Source organism: Sciurus carolinensis, chromosome 9 (genome assembly GCF_902686445.1).
Source record: "Sciurus carolinensis chromosome 9, mSciCar1.2, whole genome shotgun sequence".
Classification (NCBI taxonomy): Eukaryota; Metazoa; Chordata; class Mammalia; order Rodentia; family Sciuridae; genus Sciurus; species Sciurus carolinensis.
This window is the reverse complement of record NC_062221.1, coordinates 94,689,529-94,713,321: the sequence shown is the minus strand read 5'-3', so window position 1 is coordinate 94,713,321 and position 23,793 is coordinate 94,689,529. Positions and strand designations below refer to the sequence as shown.

Below are 23,793 nucleotides of genomic sequence, written 5' to 3'. Positions count from 1 at the left end.
ACATTCATGAAAGGTATAATTTATTATGTTATCCCAGGTCTCCCTACAGTACAGTATGTGACAGAACTTCTTGCTTCTGTTAGTTAGAACCCAATCATCCAACTGTTCCCATCACCCCCCACACCTTCATCACCTCAGTCATGGATTCTACTCTCAATCTCTATGGCAGTAACATTATTAGATTTTATATATTAGTGAGATCATGCCTCTACCTGACTCATTTCACTTAAAATAAGGATTTTCTATTCCATCCATGTTGCCACAAATGACAGGATTTAAATTATTTTTTGACTCCAGCCTACAGTTAGGAACCAGTTAATACCAGGGAGGGGATAAATGCACTGATCACTTTATGTCTCTAATGGCACCTCTAAACTTTCTTTCAGAAGAGCTTTTGGGGGACACCTTATATCCGAACCATAATAATTATATTAAAAATCACAACATGAACAGGGTGGAAATTAAATAAACCATATAATTCTATCCGATAGTTGAATTACAGTTCCTTAGGGGAAGAGAAAATAGGGTAGGAAGTCAAGAAAGTTTACAGAGAGATAGAGAATGAAGCCTATACAAAGGGCTGCAAAAAATAACTAAAAGTAATAAAATAAAGAACAGGAAGAAGAGTATATTATTGGGGATTGAGAGTAAAGACATGGAAATAAAAGGAACCAAAATCAAATAATATGATGTATTGTAAATAATATTCAAAGACCCACATAGAGCTAAATACAAAACACAGAGGAAAATCCAAATGTCTAAGATTCTGAATATGATAAAGTTCTAATTCATATCAATAGAGAAATAGTGGTATTCAAATAACTAGTTTCATTCAACAATAAAGGTGGATCACTTCTTACATCTTACACAAAATTATGTTTCATGTAAATTAAAATGTAAGATTCTGTGTTAGATGTTAAGAGTTGTAACCACAATGCCCAAAAGAACACAATATAGGACCCAAAACTTATCCTGGGTTCACAGTTTCAGGGGTTCATTGGATGACTCCATTGCTGTGGGCCTGAGATGATGGTTGATGGGAATGCTAGAGTGAAGTCCTCACTTCTTGGCACCTAGGATGCAGGGAGAGCATGGGGGATGAGGAGGGATGGACCTTTTACAGGAAGGTGGGGAACTTAAGCTACAAACCTCAGTTTTTGTGTCCTGACAACACAAAATTTGTGTCCTGACAACACAAAATTTAAGTCAGAAATGAAAGTCAATACAGGGAATTTTATTATAAGTGAAAATTAAACAAAGAACACTCTCAAGACAGTGAGAGAGAATGGGTCATCTCCAAGCAAGGAATGGCAAAGAAAACAATGCTATCTCCAAACTTATTATTGTTTATTGTTTACTGGGGTCCAACTTCTGTGGTCTGCATCAATCAAACATTTAAGGTCTCCTTCACATCAGGCAGGGGATCTTTTTGACCCTAGTTGGTCCTTCCTGGAACTGTCATGATGACCATCCCATGCAAAGGTAGGAGGGGCTTCATCTACAAGTCAATGTTATGTTGGCACCCATGCTGGGGTAAATGACCAGGAAAACCTCATCCTAGAGCACTTCCACTGTCAGTGAATTTCAACTCTGAAATATGCAGAGAACTCTATGGACACGTATTCCCACTTTACAGCAACCTCTGTAGAACCTGTCAGGAGGTAGCTCCATTGTCCTTCCTTCTTGAAGTATTTCTATATGACTCCCGTCATTTTCATGTGTTAGTATACCCGTTTTTGTCTACAAGTTTCTTGATTGCTCATTAAAGTCAATTCAAAGAAACCCTGTGACCTTGCTGCTTTATTTCTGCTTGGCAGTCCACTGATGATTATCACAACATACAGGAAAGGGACAGATATTGTCCAAGGAACCCTCCCTCTCACCACCTGCCACATAACATAATTCCTTCAGACATGCCACCTGACTATACTTACCAACCAATAGTCCACTCAAATTATTAATACATGAAATATGTTAATACATTAATGAGGACAGAGCTCACATTATCCAACCATTTCACCTATGAACATTGCCTCACTGGATACCACAGGAGCTCTTTGAGGGACATTTTAGTTCCAAAACATAACAGACTCAGAATTAAATACAAATGGTAGAGAAATAGTCTTGGGAAATGTAAGGGCTTTGATAACAAGGCAGCAAAGTCAGAAATCACAAAGGGAATAATAGATGTATGTGGTTCTTCTGGTCATTTCCCTCTGCCCCCAATCCATTTTTCATTCCTGGTCTGTTTTATATGAACATCAAAGCGACACAATATATGGTATTTCCCAACTCTTTCAAATGAACTCAGGCAGGATTCTCCCAAAGAAGGCACTGATAAGAAACTGGACAGTGTGGAAATAGGCCATCCCCTCTTTCCTTCTTTCTCTGATATATCCTGAGTCATCAGCTTAACTGTATCTCCTCCACACTTGTAGCTCCTGCATTGTAACTTCTCTTAGAGCCGGAATTCTGAGTTCTGTTAACACCACTTCTACCTGTAAGACATGATGACTAGGACTAACCTCAGGGAAGCTTTGTTTTATTCTGCTTTTTTGCCCCATTGTAATTGTTTCCTAACCACATTTTCTCTCACTACCTGACTAAAGCTCTGTTTTCCTAAGTAGACATTGATTTAGACTTACGTAAATCATTAAAATTCTCTATGATAAAAATAAACAAATGGTAATAATTTATGATCAGAAAAACAGAAATGATAGTTATCAGCATAATCATTCCCTGTTCATAAAGCTACCATTCCTACAACTGTTATTTAGCCACTATCAGACAGACATGTCTAGACAGATTCAGGCTGACTTGATTCAGCATGTTTTCCTTGAGTTTGAAAGTCAAGTTGAATCAGTGATTCAACTGGATGAGATGTTGACTATTTGTTAAAAGAGGGGCTGGACTATTTCTCCTAAACCTCTTGGGTTTGATATGGCCACTTGGAGCAATCCCACTTCACCTTCTCTGGAAGTGCTTTGATCCAGGTACACTCTGAGTTTCAGCAGGAACCTGGTGTGGAGCGTAATGAGATTGAGTATTAAGCTGTAATGAGCCCATGACCTTCCAGAAAAATAGCAACAGGGCGAGCAGGATTCAGAATGACAATGAAGAATAGAAAAAAAAACTAGACAATGCTGCTTCTCTAACTAGAGAAAGATGTGGAGAAGATGAGGAAACAGTTAGTACTAGGGATACATTTTTATTACATCACAGGTAGTATGATATTTTGTGCTCAGACTTGTGATGAGATTTTCCAAAGAAGAACAGTTAAAACCTCATCAGCAATATGATCATCAGACATACTAGAGTGAAGGGTATTTACTTTAATCTCAACTCACACTACATTTTTAATTAATTTCAGATGATTTATTTGTTTTTAAGACATTATCTCCAGGGAATAAATTGATGTCACTGCATCTTGATCCCCTTAGGATATGAAGGAAAACTGACTGGGCAGTACAGGGACATAAACTCTCTGATATTTTCATGTTCTTGATCCCCAATACTTTTGAGAACAAGGTATACATGTATTCAAAATTCTCACACTTTCACCATAAAGAAAAGAGCACACTTGCAAAGAGCTATTCTCAGAACAATCTAGGTAAGAAAAGTAGTCTAACATATTGTAATCTCTAATTTTTCACAGTAAATATTTATTTCCCTGACCTGCTTATTTTTCTTATTTTAAATTTTAATGCCATTCTAATTTTTCTAATTCTTTGTAAAATAGAATAGTATGGAAAACTAAAATGAGGTAATAGGGTAGTTCATCAGACTCTTTCATTATGAGATCTAATTTTAATATAGAGGTACTATAACAAAAACATATTTAGATAATTAAGTCTATTGTCTTAAAATTTATTTCTAATCTAGCTAGCTAGTGATGTACCTTAAATTCTGTACTTTAGAACCAGGAAATCCTACTGCCTTCCTTTTGATGTTTTGATCATGGAAGTATAAACACATCGTGAGAGCAAAATTTATATCATAAGATTTGTTGGTCAGGATATCCCAATGAATTCTTAATAATAAGAAGAAATAACCTTTTAAATGAAAGCAAACTCTGAATTCAAAATTTCTGCTAGGATTTGAACAACTTTCTCTTTTTCCAAATGTTTAAAATTGAAGTACAAAGGTGAGCCTATAATTCTTTATCTATGATATACTTAGGGAATCCTAGATTTTCTTAAGAAACTACAAATACTAAAAAGAGTCAATTTAAATGAAGTAAAAATATCTAAAATTCTTACGATGATGATCTTGAAAATTTTCCTTGTAGATACTTCTTGAAAGAAAATAATATGCAGACACAAAGAGGTCACTAAGCATCATTAGGAAATAAACATTTCTCTCATAAGGTGAGCTAGGATTTGAATTAATTCTTCTTTCTTCCCATAGTATCTTACAGCTACATTCACAGAAATATGTAACAAATAAACTCAAAATGCTTATAGTAAGGTTACAAACATTTTCCAATATGTGTGAAAAAATAAAGCAATATATATAATACATGAGAAATTGCAGATTGTGTTTTTGATAGAAGACATGCTCTCAAATTCAGAAAATGAGAACAATGTGTTCTGCAACATTTAGTTAATACTTTATTTAAAAGCATTTTATATATAATATACCCTAAAAATTGAAGAGGGATTAGATATTGGAAAAAAGTTCAATGGTAATTATGCAATGAACAGAAACCATGTTCATGTAAATTCTGTGACATTAGGAAATGTTTGAGAGGTGATAATCTTTGTAACCTTATTTCTTAAATTTTTCAAAGTAATTCACTTTAAATATGAATAGTCCACTCCATAGTTTAATGATCTTTGTACAATCTCAAAAATGCAAATTTTAAATACCTGTAATATGCTTCTGAAAAAAAACTTAATCCTCTAGTTATATATATAAAAATAGTATCTCAGTAAGAAAAAATGCATAATCATTTGAAATTAATTTTAAATTTACCCTAGGGATTTTAAACAAATACACACACTATAATTACTTGTGAACAATGTTCCAAATATGAGTATGCTAAACCTTTAGGTTATGCTTGCATAAATGTATGCATATGAACTTTTTCCACTTTCATCTTGAAATCATCAATATATCCCTGTGAATGTTAAGAATCACACCATAAAGTCACAGGTGCTGACAATTTCACCAAATGAACGACCCCCTTGAAGCAAACATAGCAGTAATCTAGAGAGTATAGAGGATGCCAGATGAAGATACTCCTCTGTTATAAAGGGGAAAAAACATAAAATCACAAGCTCTCAGTAAGTACATTGTATGCACATAATTTCTTTCTCAACAGAATAAATGGAGATGACTAAAGGCAATCACTCCTTAACAACAGAATTCATTCTCATGGGGTTTACAGATCAACCAAACCTGAAGGCCTTTCTGTTTGTGGTGTTCTCTGCCATCTATCTGGTCACCATGATAGGGAATCTAGGTTTGGTGGCCTTGATTTGCATGGGGCACCGTCTTCACACACCAATGTACATCTTCCTGGGCAACCTGGCTCTCATGGACTCCTGCTGTTCCTGTACCATCACTCCCAAGATGTTAGAGAACTTCTTTTCTGAGGACAGAAGGATTTCCCTCTATGAGTGCATGGCACAGTTCTATTTTTTCTCTTTTGCTGAAACTACAGACTGCTTTCTTCTGGCAGCAATGGCCTATGACCGCTATGTGGCCATATGCAGACCACTGCAGTACCACACCCTGATGTCAAAGAAACTCTGCATTCAGATGACCACAGGAATCTACATAGCTGGAAACCTGCATTCTACTATTCATGTAGGGCTTCTGTTGAGGTTAGCTTTCTGTGGGTCTCATCAAATCAATCACTTCTTTTGTGATGTTCTTCCATTATACAGACTCTCCTGTGTTGATCCTTATATAAATGAATTGATGGTACTTATCTTGGCAGGATTTGTTCAAATCTTTACTGTTACTGTAGTGCTAATCTCTTATTTCTGTATTCTTTTTACTATATTCACAATGAAATCCAAAGAAGGAAGGGGCAAAGCTCTATCCACTTTTGCATCCCATTTCCTCTCTGTGTCAATATTTTATGGTTCTCTGCTCTTCATGTATATTCATCCAAATTCATTTAATGATGGTGATAAAGATATACCTATAGCTATTTTTTATACTATAGTCATTCCTTTATTAAACCCTTTCATTTACAGTCTAAGAAATAAGGAAGTAATAAATGTTATCAAAAAAATTGTGATGAAAAGATAACTTTGTACCATTTTGAAACAAATACCATCTTCCTAAGAAAATTTATTTTCTTATTTGTTTTAATTACTTATACAAGACTGTCAAATTCATTTTGACACATCATACATAAATGAAGTAAAACTTCTCATTCTTCTGTACATGGTGTAAAATCATACAGGACATGTAATCATATACATACATAGGGTAATAATGTCCCATTGATTCTACTATCCTTCCTATCCCCATACCCCCTTCCTCTCTCTTCACTCCCCTCTACCGAATCCAAAGTAATTCTATTCCTCCCTAGCCATCCCCCAATTGTGAATTATCATCCACATATCAGAGAAAACATTCAGTCTCTGGTTTTGGGGGTTTGGTTTGTTTCACTTAGCATGATTTTCTCCAGCTCCATCCACTTACCATCAAATATCTCAATTTCATTCTTCCTTAAGGTTGATTAATATTCCATTGTGTACATATACCATATTTTCTTTATCCATTCATTTGTTTAAGGGCATCTAGGTTGGTTCCATAGTTAGGCTATTGTGAATTGGGCTGCTATAAACATTGGTATGGCTGCATCACTGTAGTATCCTTATTATAAGTCCTTTGCGTGTAAATCAAGAAATGGATAGTTTGGTCAAATGGTGGCTCCATTTCAAGTTTTCTGAGAAATCTCCATACTGCTTTCCAGTAATGGTTGCACCAATTTGCTTCTAAAAACTGGAACAAAACAAGAATGCCCTCTATTTTCTATTCAACATAGTCCTGAAAACTCTAGCCAGAGCAATTAGACAGAAAAAAGAAATTAAGGGGATTTGAATAGGAAAAGAAGAACTCAAACTATTACTATTTGCTGATGACATGATTGTATGTTTAGAAGATCCAAAAATTCTACCAAAACTTCTATAACTAATAAATGGATTCAGCAAAGTAGGAGGATATAAAATCAACACCCATAAATCAAACATGTTCCTATACATCAGTGATTAATTCATTGCAAAAGAAATTATGAAAACTACTCCATTAATGATAGCCTCAAAAAATAAAATAAAATACTTGGGAATCCAATCTAACAAAAGGGGTGAAAGACCTCTACCATGAAAACTACAAAACACTAAAGAAAGATATTGAAGAAGACTTTAGAAGATGGAAATATATCTCCCATGCTTTTTAACAGGCAGAATTAATATTGTCAAAATGGCCATACTACTAAAAGTGTGATACACATTTAATGCAATTCCTATTAAAATTCCAATGACATTCTTCATAGAATTAGAAAAAGCAACCATAAAATTCATTTAGAAAAGTAAGAGGCCCAGAATAGCCAAAGCAATCCTTAGCAAGTAAGTGAAGCAGGAAGCATCACAATACCAGACCTGAAACTATACTTAAACTATACTACAAAGCATTTGTAACAAATGACATGGTATTGCACCAAAACAGATACATAGTCCAATGGCACTGATGGAAAATTGGTTTTAACTTAATAATACCTTTTTCTTAATTTGCAGATACTGATAAAGTAGAAAATACCTGCTTCAGGCATAAAGTATTAAATTCTGAACATATGATGATATTACTATCAAACTAATTTAGAAATAGAGGTTGTGCTAAAACGTAGTTCAAAATATAAGGTACCACATTCCATTATATATGAACTTAATAATATTTCCTGATTGCAAATGTGAAATCAACCCCAAGTTTTGACAAATCCTAAAAAATGCTGGGAAAAAGTCACTATATATAAAGAAAGGTGTGTTTAATATTTTTTGCAAATTCCTTGATTCTTAATTCATAATCTATAATCTCAAGCACATTCCAAGATCTCAGATACTAATTTTTGTTTAATCAACACCATCTATGGGAAGCAAAGCATACTTGAATTTGATTTGCAAATTGACTTTAGATGTTTCAGGAGATTATGTTTGAATGTGCATGAGAAGATGATATTCTCCAATTAAGAATGTTTTCCTTTTTAGTGTCAGTCATTTTTATTCTCAAGTTCTCTGAAACCAAAAGTACCTATATATTGGTGGATTATCAGTCTGTATTTTACAACCATGCTACTCATAATGAAAATCATAAGGCTTTCATGTTTTATAGTTTGTTTTTGTATATGTCCAACCTATATGAGACTACTTAACACATCAATTAAATCAATCTTCCACCAGATATTATTAGTTCTTTCTTTTTGTCAACCATGTCACATCTGATTTTATATTATCAGTAGTCAAACTGGACCTGAATTATTTGGGTATTCAGTAAGTGTTTATTTCAAACGTTTTTTGGGTACCTATGTTAGTATAAAATTGATAGAATATTTTAAATTTTGAGTGACAAAAAGTTTTTAATTCTCCTGTTTTAATTACTATGTGATAAACACCAACAGATATTACCTATATGAGCAAAGGTTCTTAGAGGCTGACATATATTTTAAGGGTCTAAAAGAATTCAGAGACCAAAACATTTGAGAAGATCTGAATTGAATGGATATTGTACATATTGTATTTTAATGGTCATTTTCAGTTGTCAGAATTATATCCATTGATTTTCTTTTCCTTTTCTAATAGCACCATGGTTTCTGTTGTGTATTTCAGCACCACTCACCACTAATCCTCTGCAACACTGAATACCAGACATCTGTTGATGAAACACTGTGTGAATTACTTAGGGCCATTGAGATGAAAGAGGTGATTTTTCTAAAAGTTTCTGTGAAATAAAAAGATGTTCACGCATGCACACACACACACACACACACACACATACACGCACACATGCATATATACACCACAAATTCATCTTGCTCTCTCTACCTGAATGGATGTGAAATCTGTCATAGCCTGTTCTTATTCAGTCATCAAAAACAAAATCAACCTATGGTCATAGTCAACACTCAAACAAGGACTGAACTGAGAGAATTCCAGGAAAACAAAAAAATGGGAAGAGTAAATCATCCCTTTTAGTCATGTAATCCAGTATATCTTCTTACTATTTAAGATTTGTTTGGAAGGGTGTTCTATTTGCAACTGATTAAATGCTAGTTGCAACAGTCATGTCTCTTACCTCTCACTTATAAATGTTCTTTAATGCTCAAAATGAATCCTCATTCTTACAGTTTTCAGATAATTTTTTTCAATGGTACTCACTTCAGCACTGAGCACAAATGTTAAGTCTTTTATTCTCTTTACTGTATTTAAAGTCAAGATCACCACAATAAAACATTAAAGGACAAAGCAATATATATTTTGTCCACAGAGACAATGTAAAAATATGTGTATTAATTCATATATTTCACAATGTGCAACGGTTCACCTCAGGAATCAAATCCAGGACATCTGGGTCCAGAATCCATGATCTTAACCATTAATACATGTTTTAAATAACATAAACTGAAGGTAGCACAAGAGGAAAATATTTAAAAATCTAAGTAATAAAATGGGCAAAAATTCAGGAGATGCCTCAATCAGAGTTGCTCCCAAATTTACTTTGAAAACTCAAAACAACAGAAAATTTAGCAGAATAATATGACTAACACATGTAGTTTAGCTAACTAAAAATGAATTAAGCAATTTACACTAGTATATCTCAAAATGTTTATATATACATATAATACATGTGCATGCATATATTGTATACCTACCTTTTATCAATATATACATATAAATATTATGTACATTGCATGTACTTATACATATTAATAATTATAATACTTTTTATTTAAATTAAATTTTGACCTGATGGTGCCTCTGCAAGTATGTTCTTAGGTAATGAACTGCAACCTAACTTAGTAGTAAACCCAAACAAAAGTCTGACTTAAGAGTACACTCTTCTAACCAATAGCTGAGTGTTAGTAATTTACAGTCAATCATAGCAGCTGGGCTTCAGTCAATCAAAGGAGACTAGATGATTAATCTAAGTCAAAACAGTGATCTGTATCCAATTAAGTGGTCTCTAAACATCACTTCTATATTCTGTTCTTAAACATGGGACCACATTGCAGTCCAAAAGTTATTTGAATTAATTTTGGTTCGGAGGTCTCCCTAATTCAGATATTATGAACAAGAGTGGGTTAAGATCTTTAAAATGAGTTTGTTTCATGTGTGAAAAATTTTAAACCAAAGTATAGATTTATACCCATAATTCATATCCACGTGTAAATAATAGGTACTACATATGTATATATGCCTTTCCTTGTAAAATAGATGCCTTGCAAAATATCCAAAATCTGTATTTTCTGATGTTTCCTTTTGATTATAATCAAGCTAAAAAATTTTCAGCAATGATAGGCAAGCTAGGATATTCTAATTGCATCACCCTTAATGGCAGTTTTCCTTGTTACTAGTGATGCTTACTGAGCTCTAGAACTTGTTTGGCAATGTTCAGCATATCCTTTCACAATAAACACAACTTGTTTCCTGGTTAATTAAAATCTAATCTGAAGAGTGACATGTTAATATTGTCTGAATTCCCTCTACCTCAAAATGTTTCATCAGTGATGATACTATTCATTAACACACATTGCTTGGATTAAATATTATATTTGAAGGTGGAAAAGTGGAGAATTTTCTCCATTTATCTGACTTCTTTCCGAGAAGAGGTTTACCTCAAAGCCACCTTTCAATAATTTTAAGCACATTTTAGAAACATTTTAGCTTTATAAAAATGTATGAAATAAGGCCAGGCCTAACTGTAATCCCAGCAGCTTGGAAGGTTGAGGCAAGAGGATCACGAGTTCAAAGCCAGCCTCAGCAAAAGTGAGGCACTAAGCAACTCAGTGAGACCCTATCTCTAAATAAAATACAAAATAAGGCTGGGGATGTGGCTCAGTAGTCAAGTGCCCAAGTTCCATCCCCGGTACCCCCACCAAAAACAATGTATGAAATTAGTAAACAGTCACAAAACTCTCTTCTCCGTATCACCAATAGCTGACATTATGGAACTTCCAGAATAATTATTGGGCCAATGTTGATGCACTGCTGTGTACAAAGTCCATAGATCCCTGTCTTCCACCCAGCACAAAATTCAACTCAAAGCAGATCATCCTGTGCTATGTAGGATACTTTCAATTTTTAATAATAATATTAACCTAAGGCATGAACTAGCTCAGATCTCACACCTTTTAGATATAAAAACAGATATAAATAAATAGTAAAATATACCCAAGTAAAGAAAAAAAAGTGGACCAAATACCTTAGAATTAGACCAGAAACTTGCAAGTGCTATAAGAAAGTGTAAGTACACCATTCCATTATATTGGCACAGGCACAGACCCTTAGGCACAGATGTTTGTTTGATATACTGATTTCATTTACTTTGGCTGTATATTCAGCAGTGGGATTGCTGGATTATCTGGCAATTATTATTATTATTATTATTATTATTATTATTATTATTTGGCAATTATTATTTAGGAGAATCCATCATGCTTTACATAATGACACTACTAATTTACTTTCCCACCAACAGTGCCCAAGAATTCCCTTTTCTCTGCATCCTCACCAGGACTTACTATCATTAATCTTTTTCATAATAACTATTCTTACAAAAGATGAGGTTATATATCATTGTGGTTTTGGTTTACATTGCCCTAATGGTTAGCAATGTTGAGAATTTTTTCATATACCTATTGGCCATGTATATATCTTGTTTGGAAAATATTCATTTAGGATTATTTAGGATCATATTTAATTGTGTTTTATTGCTATTGAGTTATTGCTTCACGTGTTCTGAATATCAACCTTTGTCAGATATATATACTGCACCTATTTTCTCCTGTTTAGTAGATTGTTCCTTCGCTCTATTTATCATTTCCTTTGTTGTGATGAAACTTTCTAGTTTGATGCAATCCCTTTTGTCTATTTTTGCTTTTGTTTACCTTGTTAGGGTCTTCTTCAAAAACTCCTTGCCTAGGCCAATGTTCCAAAGCATTCCCTGTATATTTTCTTCTAGCAGTTTCATAGGTTCACATATGATATTTAAGTCTTCAATCAATATTTAGTTGATTTTTGCAAGAGCTGAGTATTTAGTGATGAGCTTTTTTCTTCTGCATATAGATATCCCATTTTACCAGCTCATTTATTTAAAAGAATTTATTTTCCTAATGTGTATTCTTAGCATCCTTGTATAAATCTCTCAGCTGTAGATGTGTGGGTTTGCTTCTAGACTCACTGTTCTGCTCCATTTTTCCATATGTCCTTTTTTATTCTAATATGATGTTATTTGATCATTTTATGATATATTCTGAAATCAGGTGTTGCTATGAATTTATTCTGCTTTGTTTCTTTATCTTAAAGTAGCTTTAGACATATACATTTTAGGATTATTTTCAAGTTCTGTGAAGAAGGTCAAAGATATTTTGAATGAGGATTGCATTGAATCTGTAGATTGCTTTGGCTAGTATGGAAATTTTGACACTATTGATTCTTCTCATCCATGAAGAAATTTTTTGTGTCTCCTTCAATTTCTTTTATCAATGCTCTATAATTTTCATTGCAGAGATCTTTGACATCTTTGGGTTAATTTATATTATGGCATTTTATTTTATTTTATTTTATAGCTATTTCAAATAAGAATGGTTTCTTGATTTATGTTTGAGATAATTTGCTATGCGCAATAAGCGATGCTATTGCTTTTGTATCTTGCAGCTTTCCTGAATTCATTTATTAGTTCTAGTAGCTTTTTGTTGGAGCCTTTGGGGTTTTCTATGCATCAAATCATGTCATCTGCAAGAAGTGTCAGTTTAATTTCCTCTTTTCCAATTTGGATACCTTTTATTTCTTTCTCTTGCCCGATTTCTCTGGCTAGGACTTCTAGCACTATGCTTCATAAAAAAGGTAGAAGCAGACATGCTTGTCTTGCTTTAGACCTTAGAAAGTTTTCAACTCTTCACCGTTTCAGTTTGCTTGTTATCAATGTTTTTTATTGGGCTAAAGCAGGTGATTCCTTATTCTTAATTCTCTTTCTGAGTTTGTATTCATTAAATATATTAAATTGTGGGAAGCCACCCATGACCTGCAGTAAAACCAGGCTTGGTTGAGCTATTAGACAGGGGAATCTAGCTTCAGGAACTCACAATTAAAGAAAATTGTGGGAGATTGCCTGAAGTATGTGCTTGCCCTGGGGTTGGTTCACTGCTGGAGTTTGAATGCTGATCCCAGAAGTGGGACTGACCCATTAAAGGCAAATGGCTTGCTTAACTCCACCCCACCCTGTTTTTTCTCTGAATAAGCTCCTACTGGTCCCCTTTTGATCTGCACCACAATAAATAAAGAAAGTGCAGGCTCTTTCAGTTGTTAGAGTCAGACCCTTCTGAATATCTCAACCCCTCACAACCCTGTTCTAAAGATAATTCTGTCTCCTGTCATTTTTTCTGATAAATAAATTTCTTAGCTATTATTTTGCAGTGAGTCCATCCCTCTGATGGGAACCCTTTTTCCTTGCCCACGTGGGAAGTGGGAAGTGTGGCAATATTAAATGTATTAAATGTTTAATGAATAGTAATTTGTTTGACTTCACTTTAATCTGTTAAAAAAATCACATCATTTATAATGAGAAAATACCTGTTCACTTGATTCATTTATCAGTTCTTCTGTTTGGATTGTGTGCTTATGTTGTTATTTCTTTATTTTCTTTTAATATTAAATTTGAGATGTGAAGTAGTGCAGTTTCCACAGGAGTCCTCCACACCCCCTTCTTAGCTTATCAGTTCATCTATATCACAATTGTCATGTTCAAAATAGAGTGGTAACATAATTATGATTGCTTATATAGTGTCCATAGTAAAAGTGCTAAGACATTTTTATATGAAAATATCTTTCTTGCAGTTTTTTTCTAGAATTAATAATCAATTTGGCTTATTCTTTGATTCATTTTTTGTGTCTTGAATTCAGCTGAAGATTTTTTTCTGTAGAATTTGAAAAACTTCTTTAAATTATATTCATATTGGATAAACTACCACTTCCATATTTTTCTTGAGAGTATTCTTCAAGGAACTCTCTGACCTTCTTCCCTTTTCTGCTCCAGTTGTTCTTTAGGATAACTGTTGGTGATGATGAAACCTAAGCAAGGATTAACAACATACATTTTCCTATTTGTGTCCTTAAATGTTGATATGATCTTTTTACATGAGATCTGTTCAAATAGCAGAAGTGGCAAGTATAATTTCAGCCAGATCCCAAACTAAAATGTATACCTAAATTTTTTCCAATGTTTAAAATTTTCATACTTTTTCTAATTGTACAAAAGTATCTTGATACTCATCTGAAAGAATTGAAAAGATAGAAAAAGCTTGCACCTGTGTAAATACGAGGCTCTTCCCAAACTGCCCTCAACCCCTCATAAAAGTCACAAAGAATTTTCGTCTCTTATCTTATCTGTAAAGGCCAAGTGGCTGACCCAAAAGCAAACTTTGCTGGCACAAAAGCAAACTTAAAGATAATGACAACCCTCCTCTCGGAGGTCAGGGTGACCCAGAACTTAAAATAACATGCTTTGTATACATTTTTATATGTTAATCAATTAAAAAGAACACTGTAAAACTGCTTGCCTTTCATTATAAAAACCCTGCTAAACATGGGCTCGGGGCCTCTTAGCGTCACTGGTTACTGAGTGCGCAGAGGACCAGGCTCGAGCTTGCTAATAAATGGCTCTTTGTTGCTTGCATTGATTGTGGTCTCTGGTGGTCTTTGTGGGGTCTCGAGCCACTGGGCACAACAGAATCAATGCTTGTGATGAGCTTTTAGAGCACATGGTAGGGCAAGTAAAAAGTATGTGATATGATATATTGTAAAAAATATTTCAAAGTTATATATGCAACCGAATACAAAATACAGATGTAAACCTATATTCTCTAAAATTCCTGAAAATGAGAAAGTTCTCATTAAAATCAATAGAGAAATGATGATATTTAGACAACTATTTTCATTTAGCAATAAAGTTGTATTTCTCTTCACATCTTACACAAAACTGTATTTCATATGAACTAAAAATGTGATCTGTGTTAGTTTTTCATTGGTGTGACCAAAATACCTCTGAAAAACAACACAGAGGCACAAAAGATTAGTCTGGTTCATGGTTTCAGAGGTTCTGCCTATGCTCAACTAACTCCACAGTTCTTGGCCTGAGATAATGGTGGGTGGGCATGGCAGAGGAAAACTGCTCACTTATGACAACAAGGAAGCAGAGAGAGAGAGATAGAGAGAATGTCAGGGACCAGGGACAAATGTTGTCCATGGTCACACCACAGTGACATACTTCCTCCAGCCACATGAACTCTGCCTATACTTACCACCCAATAATTCATTCCAATTATTAATCCATCAAATATGGCAATTCACTAATGAAGTTACAGATCTCATAATCAAATATTTTCACTTCTGAACATTGCTGCCTTGTCTAATACATGAACTTTTCAGAAAACATTCTTAGATACAAAACACAACACACTCAAAATTAAAAGCAAATGGTACAAGAAATAATCTTGAAAATTAAAGGGCTTTATTAAAAAGGCAGAGAAGTCAGAAATCACAAACACAATAATAAATGTGTGTGATTTCCCTGATAATGTAACAGTTTGTCCCCAATCCACTTCCCCACTTTCCTGGTCTGTTTTGTATCACAATCAAAGTGTCTCCATATGCTCTATTTCCCAGAATCCCTTTTAAATGACTTCTGATGAGATTTACCCAAAGGGAGTTACTGATAAGAAGTTGGAGAGTATGTGGAAATAAACAATATTTTTCCTTCTTTGTCGGCTATAGCCTGAGTCCTCAGCTTAACTGTATCGCCTCCATGGTTCCAACTCCTGCCATGTAACTTCACCTACAACCAGAATGCTGAGTTCGGTTAACACCACTTCTACCTAAGAGATTATGACCAGGACTAATCTTGGTAAAGCTTTTATTGACTCTACTTTTTCGACGCACTATAACTGTTTCCTGAATTACTTTTTCTCTCATTTCCTGACAAAAGGTGTTTTTTTCTTAGTAGACCCTGATTCTGCAACTATGTAAAAGTTAAAAACTTCAATATGACAAAAAGTAACAAACAAGGTAGAGGGCCAAGTAATAACACAAGAAACATTAAAGACAATTATGTAAGAAAAAGGTTAGCCTCTTTGCTTTACAAAGAGCTTTTCCAAGTCATTATGAAAAGACTAAACATTGAGACAGAAAGAAACACTGACTGTTCTATTGAGAGTGCTCTCTGTTTAAGTCACTTAGATTTTACTTTACTTTTACCTCACTTTCACTTATAATAAAGTTCTCTTGCATGGCTTTCTGTGTCTGACTTTAAATTTTCTTTTCTCAGAATGCAAGAATCAAGGTTTGGAGTTTTAGCACCCTGCTTTCCTGTGACAAGAAGAATTATAAATGTTAGAACAGTTAAGTACAAATCAGCAAGACATATTTCAGACATATTACAGTGAAGGGCATTTACTTGGACCTCATTTTCTCACAAGACATCTTTAATTATTTCAAGTGGTTTATTTGTTTTTAGAACTTATGATCTCCAGGGAATAACATGATTTCAGTGCAGGGTGATCCCTTTAGGATATGATGGAAAACTGGGCAGTGTAAGGGACCTAATTATCAGTGATGATCTCTAGACATTCTCTGAAATTTTTATTCTCCTGATCCCAAATGCTTTTGAGAGCAAGCTATGTATGCATTCTAAATTCTGACACCTTTTCCATAAAGGAAAGAGAGTACCTGAAAAAAGTTATTCTCAGATAAATATAGGTAAGAGAACTATTCCAACATATTTTTACTTCTAATTTTTGTGAACATAAATATTTACTTTTCTGAATTAGTTACATTTTTATTGTTCTTAGATTTATCATTATTCATTATTCTTTCTTTCTAGCTCTTCTCAAAAATCACATAGTATGGTAAATAGAATAAGAAACAATGGCATAAATCCTCTAATTTTCTCCTTATAAGAGCAAATTTAAAATATATAGATAAGCTCAAAAAACATTCAGTTAGATAATTCATCCTAGTACTTGAAAGTTATTTATAACTTAACTAATTACATGACTTGAATTTAATATTTTAGGGCAAAGAACTTTATACCATCTTCCTTTTGATGTTTTGATTATGAAAGTACAAACATAATTTTTGACAGTGAAATTTATATGATGTGATTTCTCAGTAGATATGTCCCTATGTATCACTATGAAATAGCCTCTTAAAGAAAAACAAACTTTGAATTCAAAATTTTATTAGAATGTAAAGGTTATTCTCTTTTTATAGGTGTCTATATCCAAAGTATAAAGATGAGCCTAAAAGATTTGTATCTATTATGATATACTTTAGAGAATCTTATACATTTTCTTAGATAACTGAAAAATATTAGAAAAGAGTCACTTTAGATGAAATAAAGATATCAAAGTTCCTTAAGATGGTGATATTGAAACAATCCTTGTAGGTTGTTTTTCAAAGATAATAACGTGCAGAGACAAAGAGGTTACTAAAGATTATTACTAGATAAACCAGTTCACCCATATGGCTAGTAGGGAATGGAATCAATTCTGCTTTTTCCCATAGCATTTTACAGCTCCTTTCAAAGAAGAATCAAATAAAAAAAAACTCAAAATGCTTGTAATATAATTAGAAATTTTTTCAGATATGTGCAATAAAATAAAGCAATGTACATTATGCAAAAGAAATTGTGTTGGGTATAGAAAAAATGTTCTGAAATACAGAAAAGGAGAGTGTTGTGTTCTGGAACATTCAGTTAAGACTTTTTAAGAAAGTATTATATGTAACCTATTCCCTACAAAACAAGAAAAGGATTTAGCTATTTGAGGAAACAATCAGTGGAAATCATGGAATGGAAAGGGTCAATGTGTGTGAAAATGGGTGTGATACCAGGAAAGGGATGAAAGACAGGAGTGTGGAGAGTTATTGCTTTCATGTTTCAAGGTAATTCACTTTAAAAATGAATAATCACCTCCATCACCTTTAGTGATAGTTCTACAATCTCTAAGATATAAAGTTAGCAAGTCTGAAATGTGACTTTTTAAAAATATTGACTCCTGTAAAATGATATATAAAAACATTTCTCATAATAAAAAATGCACATTCATAGGTAAATTATTTTTAATTTATTTTAGAGGATCTTAAACACTGACATTATAAATACTTATGTATAATCATCCAGTTATTATATCCATATTTCATGTTGTAATTGCATAAATGCATACTTTGAGTATCATACAAGATATAATCAAAATGTCTTTGTGAATGTTAAAAGTTGTTCCTTGAGGTCATATTTGCTGACACCTTCACCAAATGAATGACTCCTCATAGTAATTGTAGTGGTAATCTTGAGAGCACACAGGATGCTGGAAGAAGAAACCCCTCTGTTATGAAAAGAAAAAAAAAGTGGAAAATTCTACACTCCCAATAAGAACATTATGTACACAAAATTTCTCTCCCAACAGAAAAGCTAGAGATGACTGAGGACAATTACACCTTAACAACAGAATTCATTCTCATGGGGTTTACAGATCAACCAGACCTGAAGGCCCTTCTGTTTGTGGTGTTCTCTGCCATCTATCTGGTCACCATGGTGGGGAATCTAGGTTTGGTGGCCTTGATTTACATGGAGCGCCGTCTTCACACACCAATGTACATCTTCCTAGGCAACCTCGCTCTCATGGACTCCTGCTGTCCCTCTGCCATCTCTCCCAAGATGTTAGAGAACTTCTTTTCTGAGGACAGAAGGATTTCTCTCTATGAATGTATAACACAATTCTATTTTTTCTGTTTTGCTGAAACTGTAGACTGCTTTCTTCTGGCAGCAATGGCCTATGACCGCTATGTGGCCATATGCAGACCACTGCAGTACCACACCCTGATGTCAAAGAAACTCTGCATTCAGATGACCACAGGAGCCTACATAGCTGGAAACCTGCATCCTATGATTCATGTAGGGCTTCTCTTTAGGTTGGTTTTCTGTGGGTCTCATCAAATCAATCACTTCTTTTGTGATGTCCTTCCTTTATACAGACTCTCCTGTGTTGATCCCTATATCAATGAATTGATGGTACTTATTTTGTCGGGTTTTATCCAAATCTTTACTATTACTGTAGTGCTAATCTCTTATTTCTGTATTCTTTTTACTATATTCACAATGAAATCCAAAAAAGGAAGAGGAAAAGCTCTATCCACTTGTGCATCCCACTTCCTCTCTGTGTCAATATTCTATGGTTCTCTTCTCTTCATGTATATTCGGCCAAATTCATTTAATGAGGGCAATAAAGATATACCTGTTGCTGTTTTTTATACTCTAGTCATTCCCCTGTTAAACCCTTTTATTTATAGTCTAAGAAATAAAGAAGTAATACATGTTATCAAAAGAATTGTGATAAAGAGAGAATTTTGAAACATTCTGAAACAAATATCATCTCACTTGAAAAATTGATTTCAAATTGATAACAGATCTTTCTTAATCAATAATACTGAGAAAGTGGAAAATACCTGTTGCAGGTATTAAATTCTGAATACACGATGATATTGTTGTCAAATTAACCTAGAAAGTAGAGGTTCTGCTAAAGTGTACTTCAAAATATAAGGTACTTCATTCCATTAGATATAAACTAAATGATATTGCCAAATTGTCAATGTGAAATTCATTCCAATTTTTAACAAATCCAAACTATAATAAAGAACTGTCACTGTGTGTAAAGGATGCTACTATTTAGTACTTTTTGCAAATTCCTTGAATCCCAAAACAAATCTTGTAATTTTGGGTCCATTCCAAGGTCTCAGATACTAATATTTGTTTATGCAATGATATTTTAATTTGCTTCAATTTATGTTTGAATGTGTGTACAGAGGTAATTTCCTCCAATTAAAGAATGTTTTCATTTTTAGTTTCAGTCATTTTTACTCTCAAACTTTCTGAAATCAAAAGTACCTATGTATGGTGGCTTGTCAATTTGTATTTTATAACAAAGCTATTCATGATGAAAAACACAAGACTTTTATTTTTTCAAAGACTTCTCTTTATATATGAAACACATATGAGACTATAATTAACATATCAATTAATCAAGATTTTTTCTCCCAGATTTTAATAACCCCAATTTTAATAACCTCAAAATAAAAAGTTCTTCCTTCTTTGTATCAACTATGTCACATATTATTTTATATTTCCCATACTCAAACTGTGCCTGAAATATTTGGGTATTCAGTAAATATTTCTTTCAAAATGTTTTTGATGTACCTGTGTTAGAATAAAATTGATTTAATTTTTATAATTTTAACTAATATGTTTTTAGTTTTTCTGTTTTCTCTCTGATAAGCACCAACAGATATTATCAACATTTGCAAAGTCTCTTAGGGTCTGAAATATGTTTCACAGGTATAAAAGAATCTGGAGACCAAAAAGTTTGAGAAGCTCTGAATTGGATAGATATTATACCCATTATATTTTAATGGTAATTTTCAGTTCTCAGAATTATATCCATTGATTTTCTTTACCTTTTCTAGTAGCATCATGGTTTCTGATGTGTATTTCAGCACCACCCATCACTAATCCTCAAGGACACTGAGTCCCAGATATCTGGGACACACACACACACACACACACACACACACACACACCAAAATATTCATCTTGCTCTCTCTAAATGAATGGGTGTAAAATCCATTACAGCCCACTTTTATTTAGTCATCAAAAAGAAAATCAGCCTATGATCATAGTCAACTCTCAAAAAAGGACTGAATTGAGTGAATCCATGGAAGACAAATCAAAATGTATGGACTAAATCATCTCTTACAGTCATATAATCCAATAGATCTTCTTACTGTTTAAGATTTGTTTGAAAAGGTTCTGCTTGCAACAGATTAAATACTAGTTGTAACTACTATGTCTCTTTCCTATCTCTTAAATGTATCTCTTAATGATCAAATGAATTCTGGCACATTCTCTTAGTTAACAAATACCTTTTCAGTGTATCCACTTCACTATTCAGCACATTTATTAAGTCTTTTATTATTGTATTTTTCAATTTAAGTAACCCCAAAATAAAAAGTTGAAGGGCAGAGAGATTTCCTTATTTAACCACAGAAATATAATGGTATAGCTCAGGAATCAAATCCAGGATGTATGACTCCAGAATCCATGGTTGTAACCATTAAGGTATGCTATAAATTACATAAACTGAATATAAAACAAGTGAGAAATTTTTAAGATTCTGAGTTATCCTTGGTAATCAGGAAAATGAATGTCAAAAATACATTGAGATTTCTTCTCACTCCAGTGAAAACAAATAACAATAAATGTTGGCAAGGATGTAGGAGAAAAGTTACACTCATACATTATTGGAGGGACTGAAAATTAGTACAAACACTTTGGAAAACAATTTGGAGATTCCTCAGAAGAATAAGAATGGATCCACCTATGACCCAACTATCCCACTCATTACTTATCCAAAACAACTAAAATCAGCATATTATAATGATACATGCATATCAATGTTTACAGTAGTGTAATTCACATTAGGCAATTATGAACCCAGCCTAGATGTCCCTTAATAGAGGAATGGAAAAGAAAATGTGTCATATATATATATATACACACACACACACACACATGAACACACACACTGAAGTTTTACTCAGCCATAAAAAAGAATGAAATAATGTCATGTATTTGTAAATGAATGAAACTGAAGAATATCCAGCTTAGTGAAATAAATCATAAACAGGAAATCAAAGGTGGATGGTTCTTCCCATATTTAGAAACTAGAGAAAATATAAAATTTTTAGAGGGAAGATCTCATGAAAATAGGAATGAAGTAGGGAAAGGGGATGGCAGGGGATGAAAATGTGGAGAAATTGCAAAATAAAACAATAATGCTATGTGCATTATGAATATAATTAAATAAATAAATATATTAAATAAATAAATATATTAAAATAAATGCTATGTGCATTATGAATATATCACAAAGAATTCTGCTTTTAAATATAATGCAACAATTTGATTAAGTAATAGAAGGAAAACAAAGTAGAGGAAGGGAATCAGGGGAAGGAGGAGCAGTAAAGCTAATAAAAATGTGCATTGAAATTAAGCAACTTATGTCGTATGCATTTATGAAAATGTCAAAATAAATTCCACAATTATGTATAACTATAATGCACTAATCAAAAATAAATTTTATAAAGGCATCTAAGTTGTGAAGTGGGCAGAAATTCAAGAGCAAAGTGGATTAATCACAGTTTTGCTCCCAAATTTGTTTTGAAAACTCTCGAAACAACATAAAACTTAGCAGAATAATATGATAATACTCATGTTTATTTTTAGCAATTTATATTGAATTAAGCAATTTATATTGGTCTAGATCAAAAGTTTATATGCATATATATAAAATACATATATACATGCACATATTGTATATGTTCCTATCATCAATATATACATATAAATATGATATACATTGCATGTACTTATACATATTTATACTCATAATACTGTTTATTTGAATTAAATTTAGATCTGAGGTGCCTCTGCAAGTATGTTCTTAAGTAATTAACTGCAACCTAACTTGGTATTGAAATCAAGTCAAACAAAAGCCTGACTTAGGAGTATGCTCTCATAACCTATAGTTGAGTGTTAGTCAATCACAAGCGGTGAGGCTTCTGTCAGTCAAAGGAGACTAGATGATTAAGCTATGGCAAAACACTGATATGTACCCAATTAAGCACTCTCTACATGACACTGCTGTGTTCTGTTCATAAGTGTTTGACCACATTGCAGCCCAAAAGTTCTTTGAATTAATTATGCTTCTGAGGGTTGCCTGATTCAGAAATTGTGAATAAGAGTGGGTTAAGATCTTTTCATTGAGTTTATTTAATGTGTGAAAATTTTTACACCATAGTATGTATTTATACAAATAATTCATATCCACATATAAAAATATTTACATATGTACTACATATATATATAAATATATGCCTTTCCTTGTACAATAGATGTCTTGTAAAATATCCAAACTCTATTTTCTGATGTTTCCTCTTGATTAGATTTAAGTTAAATATTTGCAGTGATAATAGGCATACTACATTTTCCTAACTGGTTTGGTAGTGTTCATCAGATATTTCCATAATAAACACAATTTGTTTCCTGGTTAATTAAAATCTAAACTGAAGGGTGATATGTTAATACTGTGTGGATTCCTCTTGCTTAAAATGTTTCATCAGTGAGGATACTATTCATTAACACTCTTTGCTTAGATTAAATATTACATTTAAAGGTAGAAAACTGGAGATTTTCCCCCATTAATCTGTCTTCTTTCTGAAAAGAGATTTACCTCAAAGTCATTATGTTTAAATAATTTTAAGCATATTTTAGAAACATTTTAGGTTTATAAAAATGTATGAAGTTAGTAAAGAGTGTTCTGATATGTTACACACTCATTTCTCCATGTCACCAATGTCTTACATTTTTATGGAACATTCAGAATAATTAATAGGCCAATGTTGATGCACTGTTGCCTACCAAAGTTCATACTTTACTCAGATTTCCATAGTTTATAGC

The 23,793-nt window shown here is 33.1% G+C and overlaps 2 protein-coding genes across 2 annotated transcripts; both read left to right on the top strand.

Moving 5' to 3' along the window:
• Positions 1-5,328: 5,328 nt before the first annotated feature.
• On the top strand, positions 5,329-6,261 carry LOC124993264 (olfactory receptor 5K3-like). Its single transcript, XM_047564990.1, has one exon. It carries the CDS (start codon positions 5,329-5,331, stop codon positions 6,259-6,261), a length of 933 nt encoding a protein of 310 aa, XP_047420946.1.
• Positions 6,262-18,699: 12,438 nt separating this feature from the next.
• Positions 18,700-19,632, top strand: LOC124993256 (olfactory receptor 5K3-like). Its single transcript, XM_047564977.1, has one exon. It carries the CDS (start codon positions 18,700-18,702, stop codon positions 19,630-19,632), a length of 933 nt encoding a protein of 310 aa, XP_047420933.1.
• Positions 19,633-23,793: the final 4,161 nt, after the last annotated feature.

Bases quoted from the DNA above. Each gene is read 5' to 3' on its own strand.
- LOC124993264 (XM_047564990.1), top strand. From the start codon at position 5,329: ATGGAGATGACTAAAGGCAATCACTCCTTAACAACAGAATTCATTCTC.
- LOC124993256 (XM_047564977.1), top strand. From the start codon at position 18,700: ATGACTGAGGACAATTACACCTTAACAACAGAATTCATTCTCATGGGG.